The 24,178-nt window shown below is 43.1% G+C and overlaps 1 protein-coding gene and 1 long non-coding RNA gene across 10 annotated transcripts in view; one reads left to right on the plus strand and one right to left on the minus strand.

The window, feature by feature from the left end:
• Positions 1 to 21,218, plus strand: part of TRIO (trio Rho guanine nucleotide exchange factor) — a 259,894-nt gene extending 238,676 nt beyond the window's left edge. For 6 of the 7 annotated variants that reach the window (XM_079984877.1, XM_079984876.1, XM_079984879.1 and 3 more), the window contains exons 47-57: positions 3,056 to 3,233; positions 4,371 to 5,140; positions 7,946 to 8,193; positions 9,107 to 9,245; positions 12,181 to 12,208; positions 12,995 to 13,157; positions 13,334 to 13,455; positions 13,552 to 13,630; positions 15,361 to 15,561; positions 18,891 to 19,029; positions 20,565 to 21,218. In XM_079984877.1, the coding sequence (XP_079841003.1) occupies positions 3,056 to 3,233; positions 4,371 to 5,140; positions 7,946 to 8,193; positions 9,107 to 9,245; positions 12,181 to 12,208; positions 12,995 to 13,157; positions 13,334 to 13,455; positions 13,552 to 13,630; positions 15,361 to 15,561; positions 18,891 to 19,029; positions 20,565 to 21,107 (2,610 nt within the window). In that variant the 3' untranslated portion in view covers positions 21,108 to 21,218. Of the gene's footprint in view, positions 1 to 3,055; positions 3,234 to 4,370; positions 5,141 to 7,945; positions 8,194 to 9,106; positions 9,246 to 12,180; positions 12,209 to 12,994; positions 13,158 to 13,333; positions 13,456 to 13,551; positions 13,631 to 15,360; positions 15,562 to 18,890; positions 19,030 to 20,564 lie in introns of those variants that run through there. The other variant, XM_079984882.1, reaches the window with a different exon arrangement.
• The window catches only part of LOC307220949, a 127,282-nt gene that overhangs the window by 2,612 nt on the left and 100,492 nt on the right, over positions 1 to 24,178 (minus strand). For 2 of the 3 annotated variants that reach the window (XR_013841191.1, XR_013841192.1), the window contains exons 2-3: positions 9,013 to 9,150; positions 5,997 to 6,120 (exon numbers count right to left, since the gene is read on the minus strand). This is a non-coding gene — a long non-coding RNA (uncharacterized lncRNA). Of the gene's footprint in view, positions 1 to 5,996; positions 6,121 to 9,012; positions 9,151 to 17,680; positions 17,829 to 24,178 lie in introns of those variants that run through there. The other variant, XR_013841193.1, reaches the window with a different exon arrangement.

The following is a 24,178-nucleotide window of genomic DNA, read 5'->3' on the forward strand; positions in this document are numbered from 1 at the left end:
AAAGCTTTATAAGTTAATAATATCAAAACTGTTCCAATCAGGTATGCCAGCATTTAGAATGCTGGACCACCCCATAGTAAGTCTGGAAATTGTAGGTGGTGTCTTGTGAACGATGTGCCTCTTCTAAGAACCTGTCTAATGACATAAAGAATTTTATTGATTTATGGCAACATAACATTGCTCAACCCCATACGTCAACTGCAAATGATTGTTCTACTTCCTTTACCTGTTTTCTGTGCTGGTGTGCTTTTCCAAACCCCATTGTATTCATGCACATTCCCACTGTTCATCTTTTAATATCAGATATAAGTCAATATCTATGTTTATATTGAAACTCCATGAAGGTTTACTCCATGAAGCAGTGCGCCTTCCTCCCCTTTGTGTGTCCATAGCACACATATTGTGATCAGGCCCCTTGACCTCCCTGCCTTTTATTCACTTTTATCTCACCATACTTGGAAGCTGTAAATGTGCATTTTCCCACCAGGTGGCCTCAACAACTCACTTCGCAAACTGGATGTGAAGATGTTGTATTCTTTATTGGCTCATCTGTTGGAACGACTTCCCGAGTTTGATTTCTGGGTTGTTCTGAGTCAAGATCCCAAGCTGTACTTGGTCACTCCAAAAATTGCTGCAGAGAGCTCTTTAGTCTGTCAGCAAACTAACCTAGAATGGAATTTTATGAATCCCTCCCTTCCTCCAGGGAGCACAGAGTAGCAATTTATTCTCACCAGTGCCCTGTGACGGATGTTGGGTTGAAAGAAAAACGATTCAAACAAGGTCACCGCAGAGAGCTTCGTGACTGAGTGGGGACTTGATTCTAGGTTTGCCAAACCCAGCACTCTAGCTATTGCAGCACACTTAATGCAAAACTACTGTGTGTTTCAGCTGAGCTAAGAGGAGCAGGTGCAAGTTGGCAAATGGCCTGCTGTTAAATGTTAACCTGAGATGAAAGTTGGACTGAAAGAGGTTGTTCATAGTTACTGGCAGCATCTTGTATTGTTTTGTAGCTCAGCCTTGCAAAAGAGCCCGCACAAGTTACTGGCCTGTGCAAAAAATTATTAGTATGCTAAGAGACTAGTAGTCTGTTATGTCCATGCTGGCCAAAGAGGGAAGTAAGCATGGAAATACAGGCTAGTTTTAAAAGTTGCCTTCTCCCAAAAGGACTGGTGGACTCCACTGTTTCCTTGCTGATCACGGAAGAGGGAACTATCCCTCTTCTGTAGCCAGCACAGAAACCAAACAAGCTTGATGCCATGACCCCTCCCTCCTTTGCCATCATGCTCACTTAAAGGTAAAGGTAAAGGGACCCCTGACCATTAGGTCCAGTTGTGGCCGACTTTGGGGTTGCGGCGCTCATCTCGCTTTATTGGCCGAGGGAGCCGGCGTACAGCTTCCGGGTCATGTGGCCAGCATGACTAAGCCGCTTCTGGCGAACCAGAGCAGCGTACGGAAACGCTGTTTACCTTCCCGCCGGAGCGGTACCTATTTATCTACTTGCACTTCGTGCTTTCGAACTGCTAGGTTGGCAGGAGCAGGGACCAAGCAACGGGAGCTCACCCCGTCGTGGGGATTCGAACCGCTGACCTTCTGATCAGCAAGTCCTAGGCTCTGCAGTTTAACCCACAGTACCACCCGCGTCCCTATCATCTCACTTACCTGCATGAATTTCCTTGTCGTCTACCAGGCAAACTGTTAATTACAAGGCTGTTGTGATATCCTCCTCCTTTGACTGTCCCCTGCAACAAATTTCCCTGTTGCTGCATTCTGCAGCTTTCCTAACCTTTGAAATGGGGTTGAGGATTCCCATGTTAAGGCCACCAGCCCACTTTTATGTTTCATACCAGAGTGGCATGGGATGCAGTCATAGAGGAGCTGCTCCTACTTTGCTTGGGTAATGACAAATCTGTAGGGACACGTGGAATGCTGAGAATAAGAGGCACTGTCTCATTCGACTGCTCCCTGGTTTAGCACTTTTTCTCATTTTGCCTTTCAAGCAATTCCCCCTCATCACTAACAAATTGATCAGGTGTCAAAGTGCAAATGGCTTCTTCTGTGCAGGGGCAAGTCAGAAATTCCCTTGGCAAGCAGGGAGGGAAGTTTTTAGAAACTTAAGAGAGGGTGCGTTTTTCCTTCTTTGCTGTCAGGCTGTTTTGAATGATTAACATAACACTGGCTGTCTAGGTAGGCTAGTGAAATTTGCTTGAAGACTTCAAATTAAGACATGACTATAACTATTATTATTATTATTATTATTATTATTATTATTATTATGTTTACCCCGTCCATCTGGCTGGGTTCCCCCAGCCACTCTGGGCTGCTCCCAACAGAATATTAAAAACATGATAAAACCTCAAACATTAAAAGCTTCCCTAAACAGGCCTACCTTCAGAAGTCTTCTAAAAGTCAGATAGTTGTTTATTTCCTGGACATCTGATGGGAAGGCGTTCCACAGGGCGGGCGCCACTACCAAGAAGACCCTCTGCCTGGTCCCCTGTAACCTCACTTCTCGCAGGGAGGGAACTGCCAGAAGGCCCTCGGAGCTGGACCTCAGTGTCTGGCCTGAACGATGGAGGTAGAGACACTCCTTCAGGTATTCTAGGCCGAGGACATTTAGGGCTTTAAAGGTCAGCACCAACACTTTGAATTGTGCTCAGAAATGTACTGGGAGCCAGTGTAGGTCTTTCAAGACCGGTGTTATATGGTCTCAGCGGCCACTCCCAGTCACCAGTCTAGCTGCCACATTCTGGATTAGTTGTTGTTTGACGCTTTGTGTGGGCTGGGCTGTGGACAAAATGGACTAGAAATGAGTGTTACATCCCCAACTCCAGTGCCAATAGGCTCTGGTGCAACAAGTTCTCCAATTGCTAGTGCCTTTTCTGAGGTCGCTTCTGGTTTTGGTATAGTTGTGACCTTCTCGCAGAGTGGTCTTTATTGGGACTTCCTCGACATGGGTGCTCCTGCTAAGTTACCACATGCCATCTGATCAAAAGTAGTAACAAAAAGATGAAATTGGCATTTTCTGAAAGCTTTTCCCTTTTTCTTTTTAATGAAGGTGAGTGGCCTGTGCTTGGAGGAAAACATAGACAACGATCCCTGTAAATTTGCACTAACGTCAAGGGCAGGTGATGTTATGGAGACTTTTGTTTTGCATTCCACCAGTCCAGGAGTCCGCCAAATGTGGATCCACGAAATCAACCAAATCTTGGAAAACCAGCGTAATTTTCTAAATGGTAAAGTGAACTTCATTTCTACTTCCTACTAAAGTTTCAGAATTAATCTAATTCTCCAGACGGTTTCCTTTGTCTTGCTATTTTAAAAGTTCCCCTCTATCACTGTTCCGTATTTTGAGTTCATTGACGGGGCTAATAATTTTGCTTTCCTTGTGGAAGCTTTTTGTCAGAGGCTTTAGTTCATTCCCCGTAACCTTCCATGCAGAATCACACTGAAGCTAAATTTTTAAAAGCCAGCCGTAATGGTTTGTCATGTCATTTTGCTTAGCTTGCTTGCTAATTAATTATATTCGAGAGTGGATGTCCAGCTTCCTTTTTTTAAGAACTTCTGCTAAATATCTTGTGCAGCCCTGACTTCCTCTTTTTAGCACAGATAACCTAAATAATGTCCCACAATTTATTCAGTTTAAAATACCTAGATACCATAGTCTGATTTACAGATACATATTTCAGATAATCCCTTTTTTTCCGTCCACCCAAAATTATTCACATGGTTGTTATAATCCCACTATTTCATATAAATAGATCATCAAAGCAAAAATAACCGATATGCTTTCACTTCGACATTCTTGGACAAATAAGAAGTTGTCCATAGTATGTCCATACTGTAATTCAGTAACTCACACAACGCAATGCTAATTTAATCACAGTTGTTTCATAAATAGTATTGTGTTTCTTTTCAAATGCATCAGATTTTTTTGCTGACATGAATATATTTGCTTTTAAGTTGCTTGGCTTTATCTGGGAATGATGGTGTGAGTAATACCTGCCAAAAAACATGGCGATTGTGCAAAAGAAGATACAGTCAAACCTTGGTTGTCAAACGTAATCCATTCTGGAAGCCCTTTTGGCTTCCGAAATGTTCGACAACTGAGGCGCAGCTTCCAATTGGTTGCTGGAGCTTCCTGCACTCAAGCAGAAGCTGCGACAGACTTTCGGCTTCCGAAAAACGTTCGAAAACCAGAGCATTTACTTCCGGGTTTTCAACATTTGGGAGCCAAAATGTTCCAAAACGGAGGCATTTGGGAGCTAAGGTTTGACTGTACTGTTATTGGGGCAATTGAATTTGAGACCCTGTTTGACAACTGGCTTTGCATTGCCTTCCATTTTTGTGTGAACCCCTCTCACTTTTCTCAGCCTTGACATCACCGATCGAGTACCAGAGGAACCACAGTGGTCCTGGTGGTGGCGGCGGCAGCAGCAATAGCAGTGGCCCTAGCACCTGCCCTGGAATCCCCAGCTCCAGCCGTAGCAGGCCTTCCCGGATCCCGCAGCCAGTCCGACACCATTCCCCAGTCCTGGTCTCCTCTGCAGCCTCAGTCCAAGCAGAGGCAGACAAGATGTCAGGTATGTCCATTCACAATTCCTCCCTGCCTCCCCACACCACCACCACCCTAGAGGCTGGCCTTAGCCAGGCAGGCAGGCACCCGGTACCAAACGCTCAGCAGAACGGTCCAGAGAGAGAACCAGAGAAGATCCCCAAGATGAAAGCGATGGAGAGCCCCCGGAAGGCATCGGGAAGCGCTTGCGGCTTGGCGGACGCAGATCAGAGGGAATGCCGCGGGAACTCGGAGGAGATCCGTTCGAGGAGCTGCGTAGGATCGCTGGCGCTGGGGAAACCGAGGCCCGGAGCCGTCTCGCCAATAAACTCTCCTCCCGCAATGACTTTCCCTTCTCCTTTTGGCAAGGAAGCCTTTCCTCCCAGCAGCCCCCTGCAGAAGGGCTCCTTTTGGAGCTCCATCCCAGCATCCCCTGTCAGCCGCCCCGGCTCCTTCACTTTTCCCGGGGACAGTGACTCCCTCCAGCGCCAGGTCCACCGCCACTCTTCACACAGCAAGGACACAGACCGCATGAGCACATGTTCCTCGACCAGCGAGCAGTCAGTACACTCCACCCAGAGTAATGGGGTAAGAGCTGGAGCGCTTCTATCCTGCGAGCTCCTCTAAAAACAAAAAAACTTCCCATGCTCCTCCTCCCTTCCTGTGCGTTGCCATCATTCTCCATACTAACTTCTGGCTCTCTGGTGCTGCACCGCTGCTCTGAAATAATAATAATCAGTCGCTCCCAGTCTTTCTATGCAAATCTCAGTAGAAACGTATGTCGCCTCTCTGTGTGTATACATAAGACATAAACTTGCAGTATATATACAGAGACGAAGAAAGCCTTTCTAACTCTAAATGTGACTTCCACCTCTGCTGGGAGGGGGAAAAAATCTGCTAGTCTGGTTTCTACTAACTTGCTGTTGGCTTCCTCCCCCTCCATCTAACACGAAGGCACAAATTAACATTCTGTGTACAGCTGCCCTGGTGGAGCTCAGTTTGCGCCTCACCTGTGTTTCCATAGGCAGGTTTGCTTAGGGATTCCTCTGCCGTTCATATACATGCATACAATTCACCCCCCATGCCACCCCAGCAAGACTTTGAAGAAAATAAGAATCGCCCCGCTGGATCAAAGCAAAGATCCATTCTGTTCCCAACAGTGGCCAGCCAAATGAACCCAAGATACCCACATGGCAGTACATGAATTCAACACTCCACTCCTCTCCCCTGAACTCTCCGACATCCAGTATTCAGAGAACATGGAGGTTCTGTTAGGCTGCGCTTCCTGTGTTTTGGTTGAGCTGAAGCATTCTGTTGACTTGCTGTCTTTTAAAAATCCGTACCTGGTCAAGGAATCTTACAGCATCACAAAAATAAATCCTGATAAATACACTTAGTGAACACAAATAGAAGGCTACCATAATCAAACCTCCAAGCTAAATACCTTCTGTTCTCTAAGAAGCGCTGCGCTGGGGCCACCTGGAGATTTCATTTTTCAGCCCGCTCTGCGAGGAAAGATCAGGTTGTCGGCCAGCAGACCTCGGCTCCTTTTCTTTAAAGCTGCCAATCTGGAAATGCAACATGGCAGTCAAAGGACACCTATTGTTATTTTCAGAATAATCATTCTTCAGGGGGGGTGCAATAGTTGCATCCTCAAACTCGATGCTGGTCTTAAAACCACACCCTTTTCCCCACCCCACACCCCAATTTAAGTGTGTGATACACTTCTTCAGCTCCTTTCACAGCTTCCGCACAACCTCGATCGCACATCACTTGGCCTTCCAGAACCTTTCTTGAAAGCATGCACTACTTGGTTGAATTTTTTTTTAACAATGTAGACCTCTTCTGATTTCCTCTTTCACTCACTGTATTGTAGCTGTAGGGTAAGAAATTCCGCTTTGCATGTTTGTTCTGTTTCTGAGCTCCTGTTATATTTATTTGATTTGGCTTTGGCATACCTGCTTAAATTGTTTTCATAGCTTAGGGAAATGTCAGCTTGGCAGCCAGCGTAAAAAAAAGGTTGTTCACTGTAAGGGATGGGGCTGTTTAAGGTAGTATTTCTATGTGTTCTTAATATGCTGCATGGGGGGGGGGGATGCCATTTCTCCATATGGAGAAAATGTGCTGCAGGGGCGGATAGCTTCATACTAGGAACTAGCTGTCGGGTTCGAGACTGTACCTATGCATCAGGCAAATAGCCAGAAGTGGCTTAAATTTAAAGCAAAACAAATCTTTTAAGAGGACTCGGCAGTTATTTGAAGGGAGATTGCCTTATTTTTTTTAAAAAAAATGCTTCTTAGACTCTTACACATAGGGGAAATAATAACTGTCCCTCCACCACCCATTCACTAAAGGTGGATACTGTTCATTTCACCAGCAAACAGGAACATTTGAAATAGGAATCTCACCATTAATGGAAACACCACCTTCCCCTTTAGGCTTAGCAATATATTTCTTCCCCAATTAACTTTCCTTTTCCAGATATTGTATTGGGACAAAGGAACGACATACTTCCCTGTATCAGTGGCTGAAAACGTCTTGTTCCCAAGTCATTTTTGCAGAATCTGGGGATTTGTTAAATTACTGCCAATCTCTGATTTCAGCCAAATAAAAAAATGTAGGTGTTTTTTTTTAATAGTTCAGGCATCTGGTGTTCTTGAGCCCAGAATGGGTACTATCCAGTGCTTTCTGGACAGAATGAATTTAGCAGCACTGGGATGGGCTGCTTACGAACTCTAGAAAAGGCAGTGTAAGGTGACTTAGTGAGCCATTTCTGATAAAATGATCCCACTAAACCATAGCTTATCACACCAGAAGGTAGTGTCAGTCCCACACCACTTGTTACTCACCAGCTTTAATTTGGCTATTTTAAATTGCAATTCCCTGTTGCATCTGAAATGGGGAACTGAGATTTTAATGTTGGTTTACTAACCAATATCTTAAGCTGCTGTTGGGTACTGCTTTTAAGCTCCTGATGAGTAAACAGGCTGGTGCTTGTTTGTTTAATGGAAGGTTTACAGAGATTTTCTTAAGCCCAAACGTGCATCCTTTCCTGTCCTTAAGAAAGGAGGCTAAATGATTAGTGCATGAACATAAAAATAACAGGTTCACACTTAATGATGGGATATTAAGAACATAAGCCCTCCTCCAACTACTGGTCAGTTTAATTTACTTGCTCTGTTTATTAGATAACAGCTCTTTGGGGTCTATCTAGATTCTGAAAAATCTCAGTACTCATATGGTTCGTTTAATACAAGCTTATTGAAATGACTATTCTTAGGAGCTAATGTCATGGAAGAGAGGCATTCTCTCCCCCTTCTCCCCGGTATTTTTGTAAACTGTCTCCTTTTTCCTCCTTGTTTTCCTCTCTCTACCTGATTGGTTCACCGACAGAGTGAAAGTAGCAGCAGTAGCAATATCTCCACCATGCTGGTGACACACGATTATACGGCAGTGAAGGAGGATGAGATTAATGTCTACCAAGGAGAAGTCGTGCAAATTCTAGCCAGCAACCAACAGAACATGTTTTTGGTGTTCCGAGCCGCCACTGACCAGTGCCCCGCAGCCGAGGGCTGGATCCCCGGCTATGTCCTGGGGCATACCAGTGCAGTCACCATTGAGAACCCCGATGGAACAATGAAGTAAGTGTCTCAGGTGCTCCTTTTAAGGTGGACATTTTTGGTAAGATTGTTAGTTTGCCATGCACCCCAGAGGAGTAGCTGTGTTGGTCTGTTGCAGCAGGAAAACAGGCACGTGATAGATCTGGCTGGCTGTCATGGACTGGTTGGACACAAAGGCATGCTAAGAGGAACCAGCTGAGGAACCCCCCAAGGGAAGGAGGCTCAGAGCCTGGAGATTGGTGGTAGGACAACAGTGAGAAGACTGGGAAGATGAGATGTTAAAAGCTGAAGAGGTAACAGGGCTTAGTGAGCAGGGAGAGTTTGTGGCAGAAAGAAGTACAGAATCAATGTCAGAAGCAGGGAAGAGGGATGCCAGGAGGCAGAGATGGGTCAGGCGTGTGAAGAGTCACAGGTGTTTTCCCCCCTTTTTTTTTCTTTCGTGGAAAGGTAAGTCTGAGGCCTAGTTTTCACTGAGGTGAAGAATCTGGAGTGGTTGAAGCTAGACGCAGATGGGAGCTTACATAACAGAGTGCTTTCTCATGCAAAAATAAATCGATCTTTTCACAAAGAAAACTAACATGTGAAAGAGGAAGCTGAGCTCGAATTCTTCCCCCGATATATAGTTTTCTATGGGAGAAAACTTTTTTGTATGGATGGGAAAAAATAACTGAGCCCTTGCAGTCCGAAAGGGTGCAGCCTAGACACAGGTTTACAAATGCAGCAAGAACTAGGCTCAAACTAGTTGTTCCTGTAAAAATGATGACAGAATTCATACTCTTTGGGTCAAGAAAACACCAGAAGAACCATGTCATTTCATCGATCATTTGTTCGTATACTCACTGTTTGGTGGATTATCCGTCAGATGTTCCTCCTTCTGCATGTTTTAATGTTTTCCAAGGCAAGGGTCCAGCTAATCACAATGTTCTGGCTTCAGGAAGTCGTCATCTTGGCACACAGCACTCCGTCTAAGGAAGAAATCTGAGAAAAAAGATAAAGACAGCAAAAGGGAAGGCAAGCTGGAAAATGGTTACCGTAAATCTCGAGATGGACTTGCCAATAAGGTTTCCGTGAAGGTAACCTTTCTTCCTCATGTTCTTAGTTGTTCTTAGTCTATACTGTACAACAAGTATCTCACTTTAACAATACTTTTTTTACTTGAAATACATTTGCACCAGTGTTCTTTTCTACCTTTCATTACTAGAGATATGAAGTGCTAAAGACCTGTTTTCATGTCGTGTTTTAGGGCAACTGTATATCATTCAGATTTGAGTATCCCTGGTCAGGCTAACCTACATACTGGAGAGTAAATCCCATTAAACTCAGTCTTATTAGGATTGCACTGTAAATGTGATACCATTTAAAGGGGGGGATATCAGCTAGTAGGATTCTTGCAGAAATATGGTGGGTTGCGCCTTCTGTATTTCAAAATCTGTCGTTAACATGCAACTAGAGCCGTGGTTGAAAACTTCACGTGGGAATAGGTAGTAGGAGTGAAGGTTTAAAATTGGAACTGGGTCCAGGAGAAGGAACTCTCTGATGTAGGTATTCTCAGGTAAAGGGTGAAAGCCTGGGTTGACTATAGCAGTGTATTTTTTTGTGTTGGGAGGGAAGAATGGGGGAAAGTTTTCATGAGGGAAAAAAGATGGCTGGACTCAGGAAAGGAGTAGGTGCAACAGCTTTTAAGAAAACCATTAACAACCAATAAAAGTTTTGCAGCCTGAACAAGAACAGTAGACACATTGTAGTAGCTTTGTTGTTGTTTAAGCGTTTAGTCATGTCCAACTCTTCGTGACCCCATGGACCAGAGCACGCCAGGCACTCCCGCCTTCCACTGCCTCCTGCAGTTTGGTCAAACTCATGCTGGTAGCTTCGAGAACACTGTCCAACCATCTCATCCTCTGTCTTCCCCTTCTCCTTGTGCCCTCCATCTTTCCCAACATCAGGGTCTTTTCCAGGGAGTCTTCTCTTCTCATGAGGTGGCCAAAGTATTGGAGCCTCAGCTTCACGATCTGTCCTTCCAGTGAGCACTCAGGGCTGATTTCCTTAAGAATGGAGAGGTTTGATCTTCTTGCTCTCCAGCACCATAATTCATAATTGTAGTAGCTACGTTTGTGCTCATGTTGGAAAACGATAGGTGTACATTGTCTTATGGTTAAATTCAGCAGCTTGCCAGGCGAAACAATCCCCACCCCCACCCCCATCTGTCCCTGAGCCAATTTCAAGGGACACAGTGGCAAGGGAGGAAGAAGCCCCATTGTGTAAGCCAGAGTCATCTTTGCACAAGGTTTCGACCGATGGGGCTCGTTCAGTGCATTTTGCACACTGAATGGCTGCCCGCTTTTAACAACAAACCCCTTCCTTCCTTATGGAACAGCAAAATGCACAAAGAGACTGCAGATGGTACAGATAAAGCTCGTTCAGGGAGTTATATTACAGAGAAGATTACTCACTTTCATTTTTTCTGGAGTGCATGAGTCAACTTTCAGAACACACAGGTTGAGCTCACAGGAAGCAACCGTTTGCTCAGAGAACAACAAATACTCTTGACCTGTTAGCAGTTTTAAGGCAGAAGTGCACATGCCCTATGTTGGCCAAACCACCTTTAACATCAATCCGCAGTTCAGAAGTTAAAAGAAGCATCTTTTCTGAGTCCTAATTAATCCTTTCAGAAGCAATAGTAGCAACCGCTTCCTCAGTGTATTGACAGTAATTTTACTACCATGAGTTAGGATATTAGATTATGTAAGAAGAGATAAATCATCTCTTTCCAGCAGAATTTTGTTTATCTGATGCAGCATCCATAACTGACCACAGGTGCATGACAGAAGCCTCCAAAAGTTTACAAAGCTTTAATATCAAATAAATCCCTTTGCCATGACTTCCTACAATAAATCCAGATCCATACTTCTACACCCCATTTTAAACATTTTCAGTACCCCCAAAAAGGGCAGTTCTCAAGTCAAATATATTATCAATATCATATATATATATATATATATATATTATCAAGACAAACTGTTATATAAATATCACTTCCATACAGCTCTAACAGAACAATAGATGGAATTGTTACTCACTTTAAGTGGTGGGGGGGAGCATTTCTGAACCATTGTAGGTGAGAATACTTTGGGCTAGACTTGTAGTGAATAAAATTCTCTCTGTATAACATCATCACGTACAGTACACGATTACGAACTTAATTCGTTCTGGAGGTCCGTTCTTAACCTGAAAGTGTTCTCAACCTGAGGTACCACTTTAGCAAATGGGACTTTCCGGTGCCGCTGCGCCGCTGGCGCACGATTTCTGTTCTCATCCTGAGGTAAAGTTCTTAACCCGAGGTACTATTTCCGGGTTAGTGGAGTCTGTAACCCAAAGTGTTTGTAACCCGGGGTACCACTGTAATATCACAGAGCCATCATACTGGCACCATGATTGGGTGATGTCACAGATGATATTTGGTCACAATGGATCCACCAGGATTCTGAGCACTCCACAATTCCTGTGCTGAATGAAAAGGGAGTGTAAAAGGATTTTCATCCTGCCTGAATTGTACCTGGAGATTAGATCTGCAGAGGAGCAGGGGGCATTGTAATCTGGTACATCTTCAGAGACCCAGCAAAGGGGAGATTTCTTGGTGGCGTTGTCAGTATGGGGGGCGGGGGGGGAAGGTACCCAGCCAGCAATGTACTGCTTTATATTTTCAGGAAACATTTTGGCATAAAAATCTTGCTGCTGGTCTCTAAATGTCCAATTTTAAGGAATGTAGTGGAAAAAGCTTTGTTGGTACATGTGCACAGAAAATACCATGTTGTCTGTTGATCATGATATGTTAAGTACACCTGGCTATGCTGATGATTGTTGACCTTACAACATCATTGAGCACCAACTGCACACAGTCCTCTATGTCAACAGTTGACAGATGTTAAGACTTCAGTTTTTAACCTTATTGTCCTTAAGAAATGTCTGGAGACTTTCAAAATGCTAACATTTTTCAACTTCCCTTTTCAGCTTCTCAACCCCAACTACATTTATGATGGTAAGTTGTGTTTAAGTTCACTTGCCACTAGCATGAAAATACATTTTTTCATTACAAAGGCAGAGGAAGTCTAAAATGCATTTAAAATGCGGCTGGTGAGCCTGCTAAGCCAGCAGAGGGAAATATCTGTGAGGCTGCAAAACGTCTGGGGAGTCGTAGATGCAATCCCTCTTCAGACATTTTCTAAATACCATAATGGCCAAACCAGTGGGCACCAGAAATGGGCCTTGGTGCTGAACAGTAGTCAGTGATGGGTGAGCCACCTGATCTGACTAAAGTCTTTTCAGTTTAAATGTAGAGATGTATTTTATCAGAGAGGCAATAGCAATGATACAGTTTCTCCAATATCTTAGTTAAGTCGTGAGAAACATTGCGTTGTCACAGGAAAAAAGGAGTGGCTGCATTTGAGAAATAACATTTTTTCCTAGCAGAATGTGAGACGCAGTGCACTAATTGTGTCCGTCCCCCCTGACTAGGCAGGAACCCACATGACAAACTTTTTCATCACTTCCTCCTCTCCTCCTTTTGCTTTCAGTTAATTTCCATGTCAGAGCCAGACAGAGAAAACTGTTAAGAGGCAGCCTATAGAACCAGAACCTAGTCTCTATATAGGTCACACACATCCTAATGGGCCTTAAGGCATATGCTGCCCTATATTTTTACCAGACTTAAACTGTACTGGCACTAACCGTATCACAGAGGTAACATGCAAACTGCATGTATTTAGGTGACAGAGAAGATGTATGAATTAACTCTTTAATGGCAATTGTTTCCTTCTCTTCCCAGTTCCCCCAGAATTCATAATACCATTAAGTGAGACAACATGTGAGATAGGAGAGACTGTCATTCTGAAATGCAAAGTCTGTGGTCGTCCCAAAGCTTCAGTAACTTGGAAAGGTCCTGAACATAACACACTGAGCAGTGACAGCCATTACAGCATCTCATACAGGTATCTGTGGCTTCTTCTGCATTTGCATCCTTTATACTGTGTCAAAAAGGGGGATTTGTGAGATAGTTGGCAAGAAAGCAGAAAGAATATTTTGAAGGGAATAGATGATTGTGACTATAAATACCAGTTGAGTGTTTATAAATCTCACATGTTTACAAATTTACAATATTTTGCAGTGATTTGGGAGAAGCATCTCTGAAAATCATTGGTGTGACCACAGAAGATGATGGTATTTATACCTGTGTAGCTGCAAACGATATGGGTTCAGTTTCATCTTCAGCCAGTCTACGAGTTTTAGGTGGGTCTATCTCTGTGGCAAGGAGGCACAGAATAAAGATAGCAATGCTTTTCGCATGTTAAATGCTCAATGTAGATTATTTTTTCCACTTTTCAGGTCCTGGAAGTGATGGGATCATAGTAACCTGGAAAGATAACTTTGATTCCCTGTACAGTGAAGTGGCTGAGCTTGGCAGGTATGATTCAGCCTACTTATATAATCATAAATATTTTTGGAAAGAAATGACTTCTGTGTTGAGATGGGCATTCAGCTGTTCTAGCATACATTCAAGGACCCTGATAATGCAGAAATCAAGTGCTTTCGTAGAAAAGAGTTTGCATGGCAAGAGTAAACTCTAAGCTTTTGGTGCTGGGGTATGAAAAGTAGCCAAAAACAATGTTATTACTTAACGTATATTAATTAAAACCTGAGTCATGCATTGGAGCAACTTCCACTAAGGAAAAATCATGTCATTCAGCTAACATTAATGTGCAAAAGCTACCAAACCAGAATGAGATCAGGCAATTGTAAAATCGCCTCCACACCATTTTGGTTACATATGAATCGGGCAAAATAAGCTGAACTTTGGAAAATCTTTGGACAGATTAATGTGCATTCAGAGAGGCTGCATACACACAACATAGTTTAGTGCTAATGTGCACAAGCAGAAAGGAACCTGCAAGAAACATCAAGCCTGTGCTCCTCTTCCCTGTTCATTCATAGGCAGGAGAATTAGTTGCACTTTTTATGATGGACCTCTTGTTGCATGTGATTATGGTTTAAAGCGAACTCATCAGTTTCAAAACAAGCCAAACCCGTGGGGTATGCAGTTGGCTTGTTTAACTATCCAGAGTTTGCTTTAAACCACAATCTCTGGTTCACACAATGAGCCAGGAATTGTGAGAAATAAAACTTAATTCTGATGAACCCCTCCTCCTAGCCCAGAGGTAGGGTGGAACATATGAGCCCAAGTCTTCATAAGAGCAGCTTTCTACTCATGAATCTAGCTCTGAAATTTTGTTCTTGTATTTCCCTGTTATAGCTGGCTCACATGAAAATACTGATACATACACTTATCATAAGAGCATCATATTTGTAACCTGCACACCTGACTGTCCAGAACATGAGAAACAGGCCCAGGCTGATTTAGTATACTTCATATAAATAATAATTATTATTAAAAAGCATTTAGTATTGTAAGTGTCTCAGAAATTGGACATCTGGTTGCATTTCAAAGGGAGAAAGTTTTAATACCATATTTTTCGCCCTATAGGACGCACCGGCCCATAGGACGCACCTAGTTTTTGGGGGGGAAATCAAGGGGGGGGGAAATTATTTTTCCCCAGGTTTGCGCAGCCATCACCAAGCTAGAAGAGGGAGACGGAGCGCTCCGTCTCCCTCTTCTGCCTTCAGGGACAGCCTCTCTAGCCTCCGTGGGGCAGCGGCTTGCCCCGCTGTCCCCCGAGCTTGGGGGCTGGCGATGGGGAGAAGCAAGCTTGCCCCACCAGCCTCCAGATCAGGTCGGGGAATAGCGGGGTGGCGGCGCTCCGCCTCCCCGCTGTCCCCTGAGCTTTTGGGCTGCAGCCTGCCGCCCGCAAGCCTTGCGAGCCCGCAGGACCTCCCGCCGGGCTTGCAAGGCTTGCGGATAGCTTCCTGAAGCCTGGAGAGCGAGAGGGGTCGGTACTCACCGACCCTCTTGCTCTCCAGGCTTCAGCGAAAGCCTGCATTCGCCCCAGGGGACGCACACACATTTCCCCTTCATTTTTGGAGGGGGAAAAGTGTGTCCTATAGGGCAAAAATGGTAGTTCAAGACCAGCTTTGAATATGTATGTTTGCAAGTGTGGGGTGTGAAAATAAATACATCTCTCTCTCTCTTGTATTCCTTGCCTTATGGAGCTGACTTTCCTTTCACCATTTGTTTTGCAGGGGCAGATTTTCTGTCATTAAGAGATGCGATCAGAAGGGAACCAAGCGAGAAGTAGCCGCTAAGTTCATAAATAAGAAACTGATGAAACGAGATCAGGTCACCCATGAACTCGGAGTTATGCAGAATCTCCAACACCCTCAGCTTGTCGGCCTCCTGGACACCTTTGAGAGTTCCACCAGTTACATCTTGGTGTTAGAGATGTGTGTGCCCTTTTATGTTACCTAATGTTATGTTGTGGTTTATTTTATATGCTGCTTTTTGACCCAGACTCTTCCCACAGTGGTCAAAAGAATATTAATGTAAAAGAAAAATGCACTAAAACTACAATAAAAATCAACCGAAACAATACAAAATCTAAAGAAAATCCCTATAATACTAAACATAGAAGGAAAAAATAGGCAAACTGTTCCCAGTGCCAGCCCCACTAACCCCCCTAGCTCATCACCACTATTCCAACACACAGCACAAAACCTCCAGATAAAAACATGGCAAGCCAAAGGCCTGCACCGTCTTAAAGTCTTTTACAAAAACAACAAACCCATACTGACACAAGAAAAACAAGACATACTTGGAGACACCCAAATACCCTGGCTAACACACCACCAACTACACACCTCCTTAAACAATTCAACAGTAAAATCTGGTGCCACTAGGCCCTTGACCACCTTTGAAAATCTTCTCCTGACAGTTCTTTGACACAAAGAACAATGGGAGCATGACCTAGGCTATGAAATTAACCCCACCCAGTGGACTAGAAAGTGGTCTAAACCTCCATCTCAGCCAAAAGAAAGGAACTCACACTGAAACTCACATACAGATGGTACTTAACACTACAGAAACTGGCATTGATATGCCCAGGAACATCACCAAAATGTTGGAGAGGCAGCACCTCTACAGGCACATACCTGCACATGTGGTGGGAATGTCCCAAAATCCAACCATTCTGGACAGCCATTCTACAAGAGATATGCAAAATAACTGAACAGGTATTAGAACTCGCCCCAGAACTTGCCCCACTAAACATTTTCCAAGAGCATCATGACCGCTCACATGATAAAGACCTTATAATCCACCTACTCTCAGCAGCCAGTCACTGGAGAGACCAGTCAGGAGTGAACATGGACCAGTGGTACCAAATTGTATGGGAAACAACCTTACTAGAAAAGCTAACCAATAGACTGCAACTGTCACGGGGACAAATAGAAGAGGATGCCTTCACCGACAGCATACAAAACAATCTGGTTAACCTGACCCAACAATTCCCCCACCCCCACCCCACAAACAAATCTCACTGCAGCCAACTAAACACAGCCAACCATTCCTTGGGGCCCCCACCCAACCTCTTTCACTACCAAGGAAATATAATAAACAAACAGAAAGAAAACCTACCCAAATGATAGGTTTACCATTTCCCCGCCTCCCACCAAGCAATAGTCCTCTTACTGCTACCTGCAGATATTTTGCTCCTACGTGAAGTTGATGATACATAAGACTCTCAACTTACACAGGGGTTGTGTTCAAGGGATAGTGCCTAATGCCAAAATTGCTTATAGTCAAAACACATTGAGTTGAATGGTGGGTGGGATTGCGAAAGTCTCTTTTCCAAGAAGCCCGCCCCCTTTAAAATATTTTTTGTGTGTGTTGTTGTTGTTAAGCGCATAAAACTGAATGTGTGCATGTTGCGAGTTATTCCTCGCTATATTAAATTAAATTAAATTAGGTAAATGTAAACATTACTGTTTACTAGGGTATTTGATAGCTAAAAGTTCTGTCCCAGGCAACCCTGAAATTAATAGTTGCAGAGCGGGTGATTGCTTTTCAGTAGCTTTTTTTGGAAGGTAGTTTTAAATCATTTTTAAAGATGTTTTAATAGCATTAGTATGGATACATTTGCAGCCCTGGGCTCCTTTGGAGGAAAATGCGGGGTATACATCAAAGAAACAAACATCCCTCTAGCCTCTCTTGCCTCACACATCTGGTTGCTTGGCAAGCCACTCAGTCAGGATGCCAAACAAACCAGGATTACGCCTGGATCCTTTGTTCAGACATGACGACAAACCACATTTAAAGCAAGCTGAAACTGATAAACTAAAAGCAAACCACGGTTTCAAGTTATGGTTTGTTGCCGTAGAACAAATGATGGTTATTTGTGCATAATGTGCACAATGAATTAAACAAACTATGGCTTAGCTCCTGTATAATGTTGCGAGCCTCCATCCATAGTTCTTCAGGCACTCTATCCACCAAATCTAAATCCTTAAACCTGTTCCTCACTTCCGCTGTGTATTCATAAGGGATTTGATTTAGATTGTATCTTACCAGCCCATTGGTTTTTCCTACTTTCTTCAGTTTAAACTTGAATTTTGCTATAAGAAGCTGATGATCTGAGCCACAGTCAGCTCCAGGTCTTGTTTTTCCTGACTGTATAGAGCTTCTCCATCTTTGGCTGCAGAGAATACAGTGGTGCCTCGCAAGACGAAATTAATCCGTTCCGTGAGGCTCTTCGTATAGCGGTTTTTTCGTCTTGCGAAGCAAGCCCATTGACAGCTTAGCGGATTAGCGCTATTAGCGGTTTAGCGGCTTTTAGCCTGATAAGCGGCTTAGCGGCTTAGGAAAAGGGGGGAAAGGGGGGAAAACCCGCAGGAACTCGCAAGACATTTTCGTCTTGCGAAGCAAGCCCATAGGGAAATTCGTTTTGCGAAGCGCCTCCAAAACGGAAAACCCTTTCGTCTAGCGGGTTTTCTGTCTTGCGAGGCGTTCATCTTGTGGGGCACCACTGTATAATCAATCTGATTTCGATGCTGCCCATCTGGTGATGTCCATGTGTAGAGTCGACTAAACAACAACAACAGCAGCAGCAGCAACAATGGTTTAGCTCTACATTCAAACGTGTCCAATATGTTATGCTCTTGATTTCTAGATGTAAAATGTTGAAGTTAGGAAAATCTTACATGATTAGAATCTTACACTTATTTTGTGAGTACATCTTCATAAATACACACCTGAGTTTAAATCAGGCTACATTTCTACTTCAAGTTAATCCTAAGAACAAGTAATCACAGAGCAATAATGGAGATTTCTCACTTTATGGTGAGATTTGTGTGGGTTAAAAAAAAAAGTTACCGTATTGTTTGCTCTATAAGACTCACATTTTCCCTCCTAAAAAGTAAGGGGAAATGTGTGTGCATCCTATGGAGTGAATGCAGGCTGCGCAGCTATCCCAGAAGCCAGAACAGCAAGAGGGATTGCTGATTTCACTGCGTAGTGATCCCTCTTGCTGTTCTGGCTTCTGAGATTCAGAATATTTTTTTTCTTGTTTTCCTTCTCCAAAAACTAGGTGCGTCTTGTGGTCTGGTGCATCTTATAGAGCGAAAAATACGGTAATTTATTTCTACACACACACCCCTCTATAATAGTTAGGACTAGCTCTACCATGCAGCAGAGTTAAATCATCCCCCCCCCCAAATGTGGACAGATGATGATGATGATGATGATGATTAAGATTAACATGACACTTATGCTTTCATAGTGCTAACCAGGGCCGTCTTCTGGACTACATCGTGCAATGGGGAAACCTCACGGAAGGAAAGATCAAGCTGTATCTGGGGGAGATTCTGGATGCTGTACAGTATCTTCACAATTGCAGAATAGTGCACTTGGACCTAAAGGTGAAATGGATAACAGGTTTTTCTCCCCCCCGAATACAGTCAATACCAGGATATACTTCAGAGCACCCACACATTTCTGACAGACTAGCTGGTGGTCCAGTCTTGTGTGTGGAAACAAGGTGCATCCAGGGGACATATTATTCGCCCAGTTCCCATCTCCTTACTGCACAAAGGCTGTAAGTGCTGTGAGAGCCTTGTGTGAATAGGAAGCCAACTCAAGGAACAATGTACAGTTGTGGCCAAAGCCCACTTTGAGCCTGATGTCGGGAACTGGCAGGACGCTAATGAGTGGGCATCGGGGGCAGGCGAGCTGGAGTCCGAATCGGGAGAGGGGAGCAGTGGGTTGGGGGCGATCCATACCAGCCAGGGGGCAAGAATTGGAGGGTGGAAGAATCAGAGGAGAAAGGAAGGTCCAGCAAGGGAAGGGCTGTTTGCTCCCTCACCCTCTCCTGCACCACTCTCTCCCAGAACCAGGAGAGAGATGAAGCGGGAAGAGGAGAGGCAAAACCTGCCATGCAGGCGTAGTCTCTGGCTGTGTGTGCACCGCCTGTCAGGGTGAGGTACTTAAAGTTGTGGTCCCCTGTTGCTGCAACTGCTACATAGGATGCAGACTCTGCATGTAGCTATCCAGAGCTGTAGAAACGACTAAGTTATCTTTGACCATAAAGCGTTAACTATCTGTTGTGTGCCTTCCATTGGCTGGAAAGTGCCCTTGACAGCTGTGTACACATCCCTCTAAGCCACGGTTTATGCTTAGCATGAACAAGCAGCATTCTGCTCAGTCATGTTTGCTCTACTCATGCTTTGTTTGGAAAGAAGCAAACTGCTGAGTGTTGTGTTTTTTTATAAAAAAAAGGTGAATTTGACTTTCTTTCTATATGCCGTACCTTGATGCTTAAAATAGGAGAAATTATTGTGACTTTCACATCTATACTTCACAATACTTGGTTCGCAGGATTCTTAACGTCGGGGGCAGCCTGTCTACGAAGTGGAAGGAAATTTGACTTTTACCCTCTCCAATTCCCTAATGCAAATCTCCCTGCCATCCCTGCAAAAGAGAGCAGCAACTGCTGTTAGCCACAGAGGAGGACACATAAAGGCTCTTGTATTATTCCTTTGTGTTTTCTCCTAGGTGGCTAACAGCAGCTTCAATAGGAGCAATTTTGATTATTCTGTAGCATTGAGGGGCTACAGAACCGCCTAGTTTGCAGTTCTGATCATCCTCCACAAACGCTTTTCCCAGCAGCTGCTTTTAGCAAAATAAAAAGATGCTGCGAGATGCATTCAAATATTCCCTGCATCACATTTTAAGTTTTCCTCTCGTACGTTAAATGCGTAGTGTAGTCAGCACGCTCAGATACGGTCGTCTTGTTTTCTGTGCGTTTCATTTCAGAATCTGTCGAACATTTGGAAATTGTGCCGACTCCTCTGAGGCTTGAAAGTACAAGTTAGGTTGTTACGGGTGAGGCTGTTTAAACATGTGGCGCTTTGCTTGGCGTAACAAGTGACAACTTCCCCTTCTTCGTCTCTTCCAGCCTGAAAACATTCTGGTGGACAAGAGCTTGGCCAAAGCAACGATCCGACTGGCTGACTTTGGAGATGCAGTCCAGCTCAACACCACGTACCACATCCACCAGCTCCTTGGGAACCCAGAGTTTGCAGCTCCCGAAATTATCCTTGGAAATCCTGTCTCCCTGACCTCAGATGTGTGGAGCCTCGGAGTGCTCACATACGTTCTCCTTAGCGGCGTGTCTCCTTTCCTGGACGAAAGCGTAGAGGAAACCTGCCTGAACATTTGCCGCCTAGACTTTAGCTTCCCAGACGACTACTTCAAAGGAGTAAGCCAGAAGGCCAAAGATTTTGTCTGTTTCCTATTGCAGGATGACCCAGCCAAGCGCCCTTCGGCTGCACTGGCTCTGCAGGAGCAATGGCTGCAGCCAGGCAGTGCCAAAAGTGCTGACAGCATTGACATAGCCAGACTGACTTCATTCATTGAGCGGCGAAAACACCAGAACGATGTTCGACCCATTCGTAGCATTAAAAACTTCTTACAGAGCAGGCTCTTGCCAAAAGTTTGACCTATCTTTGATGTGTTCTCTCATTCTCTTTCACCTGTCAGCTAAACTGTGGGTGAAGCTCTCCTGCCAATCAGCTGTTGACTTGAATTTGGGGTGAAGGAAAAAGAAAAACAGAAGCCAATCAGCTACTAGCGTATTCATCGTGTGGAAATGCATTCCAAGTAAATCTTAAGCACGGTTGTACTTGGGACTAGCACTGCAAAACTATGTTGGGGTGGAGGACTGCAACATTGTACTCTGCAAAAGGCAATGAAGAACTTGACACTTACTACAGTATTTTAATTCAGGGTTCTGCAAAAAAAAAAAATCCTTTTTTAAAAACGTCTGACGAGAATTGAAATTTTGCAACCGATCTTAACTAGCGTTTTCAAGATTTTAGACAGAGGGGGAAAAATATGCCTTTGTTCAAAGCACTGGTATTGAGAGACAAGGTACAGACACTGACACTTAAAAGACGACTGAACAAAATGGCTGCCCGTCTAGATGGTGTCCGTTTTGACCCATCTGATTTTATTTTATTTTTTTGGACTTGGACATAGAGCTTTCCAGTTGCCTCGCCTGTGTGTATCTTGCATAGCAGTGCACTGAGATCAGACTCTGCTTTTAAGTGCATCCAACCTCAAGATTTTTGCATACAAATAGAATGAACCATTTTGCTCTGATAAAATGTAGGCCTTACTTGTAAATAGACTGTTACCTGCCTTCAACCTGTGTCTCTTTAATTTCTCCCCTCTTCTCCTCTCCCTATAACTCCCCCCCCCTAAATGGTGGTGAACCACTGTGTGGGTCTTCAGTTCAGGTCAGCCCTGGCTTGACCTATCAGAGAAGAACTCTTGGGTTTGGTGTCCTTAAGCCAACCTCTTATCGTCAAGCAGTATACAGCAGGAAGAAAATACTGTAAATGCACTCACTTTGGGATTTTTGTTTTGTTTTGGGTTTTTTTTTAATTTCATATCATGTGCAATGTTGTGGCTTTAACATTTTATGCAACTATTTATGAGGACCCCTGTTGTAACTGTAATAAATATATAGAAAAAGCACATTCATAGTATGGCGAACTTTATGACTTTTGTGTTGGGGATTTCCAGGGCTGGGTTGGGGGGACTGGGTTGGGGTTTTATCACTGTGTCATTAACTTGAGCCTTAGCTTAGCACCTAGTTCGGAAGTCTTGCTGGTTTTAAAAGGATTGTAAAATTATTTTCATTTCCTGAAATGCAAACTGGATAAGGAAAACAAGGCGACATTTTTACAAGATGGTTTGTTTTGTTTGTTCGAGATGCCAAAGTGTTATTTCACCCCATAATCGATCTCTACTTTTTAGAATTTTCAGATTTGTCTATTGCTTTCTGTACAATAACTGAGTGAATGGTGTGTGTGTGTTTTTTCCTCTTTGAAGAAAATACTGTCATAAATTGGACCGGAACCTGACAGAAAATAACTGTCTGCTTTTTTTAATGAGTTCCAAGACATAGGCAATATGTGAAATATTAAGTCATTGATGGTTTTCTGTGCATCAGTGAGCTAGCATGGATGTTCAGCCATCCATGTTTCTCTTTGTGCTTTATGCCTGTTGAAACAAACCTAGCCTACATCCCTTATGAAATAGACATAGCAGTCCGTCTTAAGCCATAATCTGGCTTTGGTTTTAATTTTAATAATTGCAACTTCCATTGTAATCTATTTATTTCTCTTTTTTGTAAAGTTGTACAGAAACTTTTTAAACAAAAAATTAAAATCAAAACTGGATGGATATGTATTCATACCAACCATAACTTTTTTTTTTGCTTGTGAATTATTATTATTATTTCATTCCTTATTTTAGTTGGTTTTTTGCTTTATTTTGCATGTATATTTCTTTGTACAGCAACATTGCGTGTTTACACAGTATGATGTGATGTAAATATTTTATTTTGCCATCAGTTATTTTAAAAAAATTAAACATATTTAACAGATGTGCCTGATTATTACTATTATTATTTTAATTAGGAGCCTCTAGTATATCGAGCGCTATAAGTTTTCATTATAAGTATTAGAAACGTGTTCAGTGTTTTAAAAAAAGGAAGGTAGCTTCTTTCTCTTTCATAGGTGATAAAGGCAGGATGCCCATTACAAATGATGTTTGCACAGAACGATAAGCCTTTGGCTTAATAAACCACACTGTGCACAAACAGTTTGTTGGTACACATAGCCTGATGTGTACCATTGCTTTGCAACACCAGGAAACTGGATATCTTAACATTTATGTCTGAACCCAGGGTCATGTTTTGTGTCTTCCTCCAAGACAGGATCATTAGCAAGCCTTAAATGCAAGTTTCATTGTTGACTTACCAGGGTGGATTTGATTTAAATCAAATCAATTTAAATCACGATTTAAATCCCAAGTCAGTAAGACTCGATTTCAAAAATCATCATCTTTTTTTCCAGAAAGACTCATTTTTGCTGGTATAATCTTACTATTTACAACCAGATGAAAGTTTCATTTTTGGAATAATAAATTTTCAGAGTAGTTTTTACAGTTATATCCAAAATTACTGATTTGGTTATACTATCAGAAATACATAGACAGGTAATTATGAAATTATTGTGAGGTTTAATAAGTTAACTTTATATTTGGGCAACTTTTCTGCTGCACTTAATTGGAAGGAGAAAAATAATCATTTCCTTAATAACAATTTAAACAATTTATTTAACTAAAACAGACTTCCTCAACCTCGGCCCTCCAGATGTTTTGAAACTACAATTCCCATCATCCCTGACCACTGGTCCTGCTAGCTAAGGATCATGGGAGTTGTAGGCCAAAAACATCTGGAGGCCCGAATTTGAGGAAGCCTGAACTAAAACAATAACATTATAGCATATGTATCCATGTTTGTTAACTGATGTGGTTAAAAGATTTTTTAAATTAAAAAAAACCAGACTGAGCTTTAGCACTCATGAAAAACTTAAAACAAATCCTTATTTCCTGGTAAATAGCCTTTCGACTATAATGTAACTTAAGTAGAAAACTATCTTTAGAAAGATTTTTTCCTCCAAAAGCATTTTATTTTAAAAATCCAACTTAAATTTCAAA

The sequence above is a fragment of the Podarcis cretensis genome, assembly GCF_951804945.1.
Source record: "Podarcis cretensis genome assembly, chromosome: 7".
NCBI lineage: Eukaryota > Metazoa > Chordata > Lepidosauria > Squamata > Lacertidae > Podarcis > Podarcis cretensis.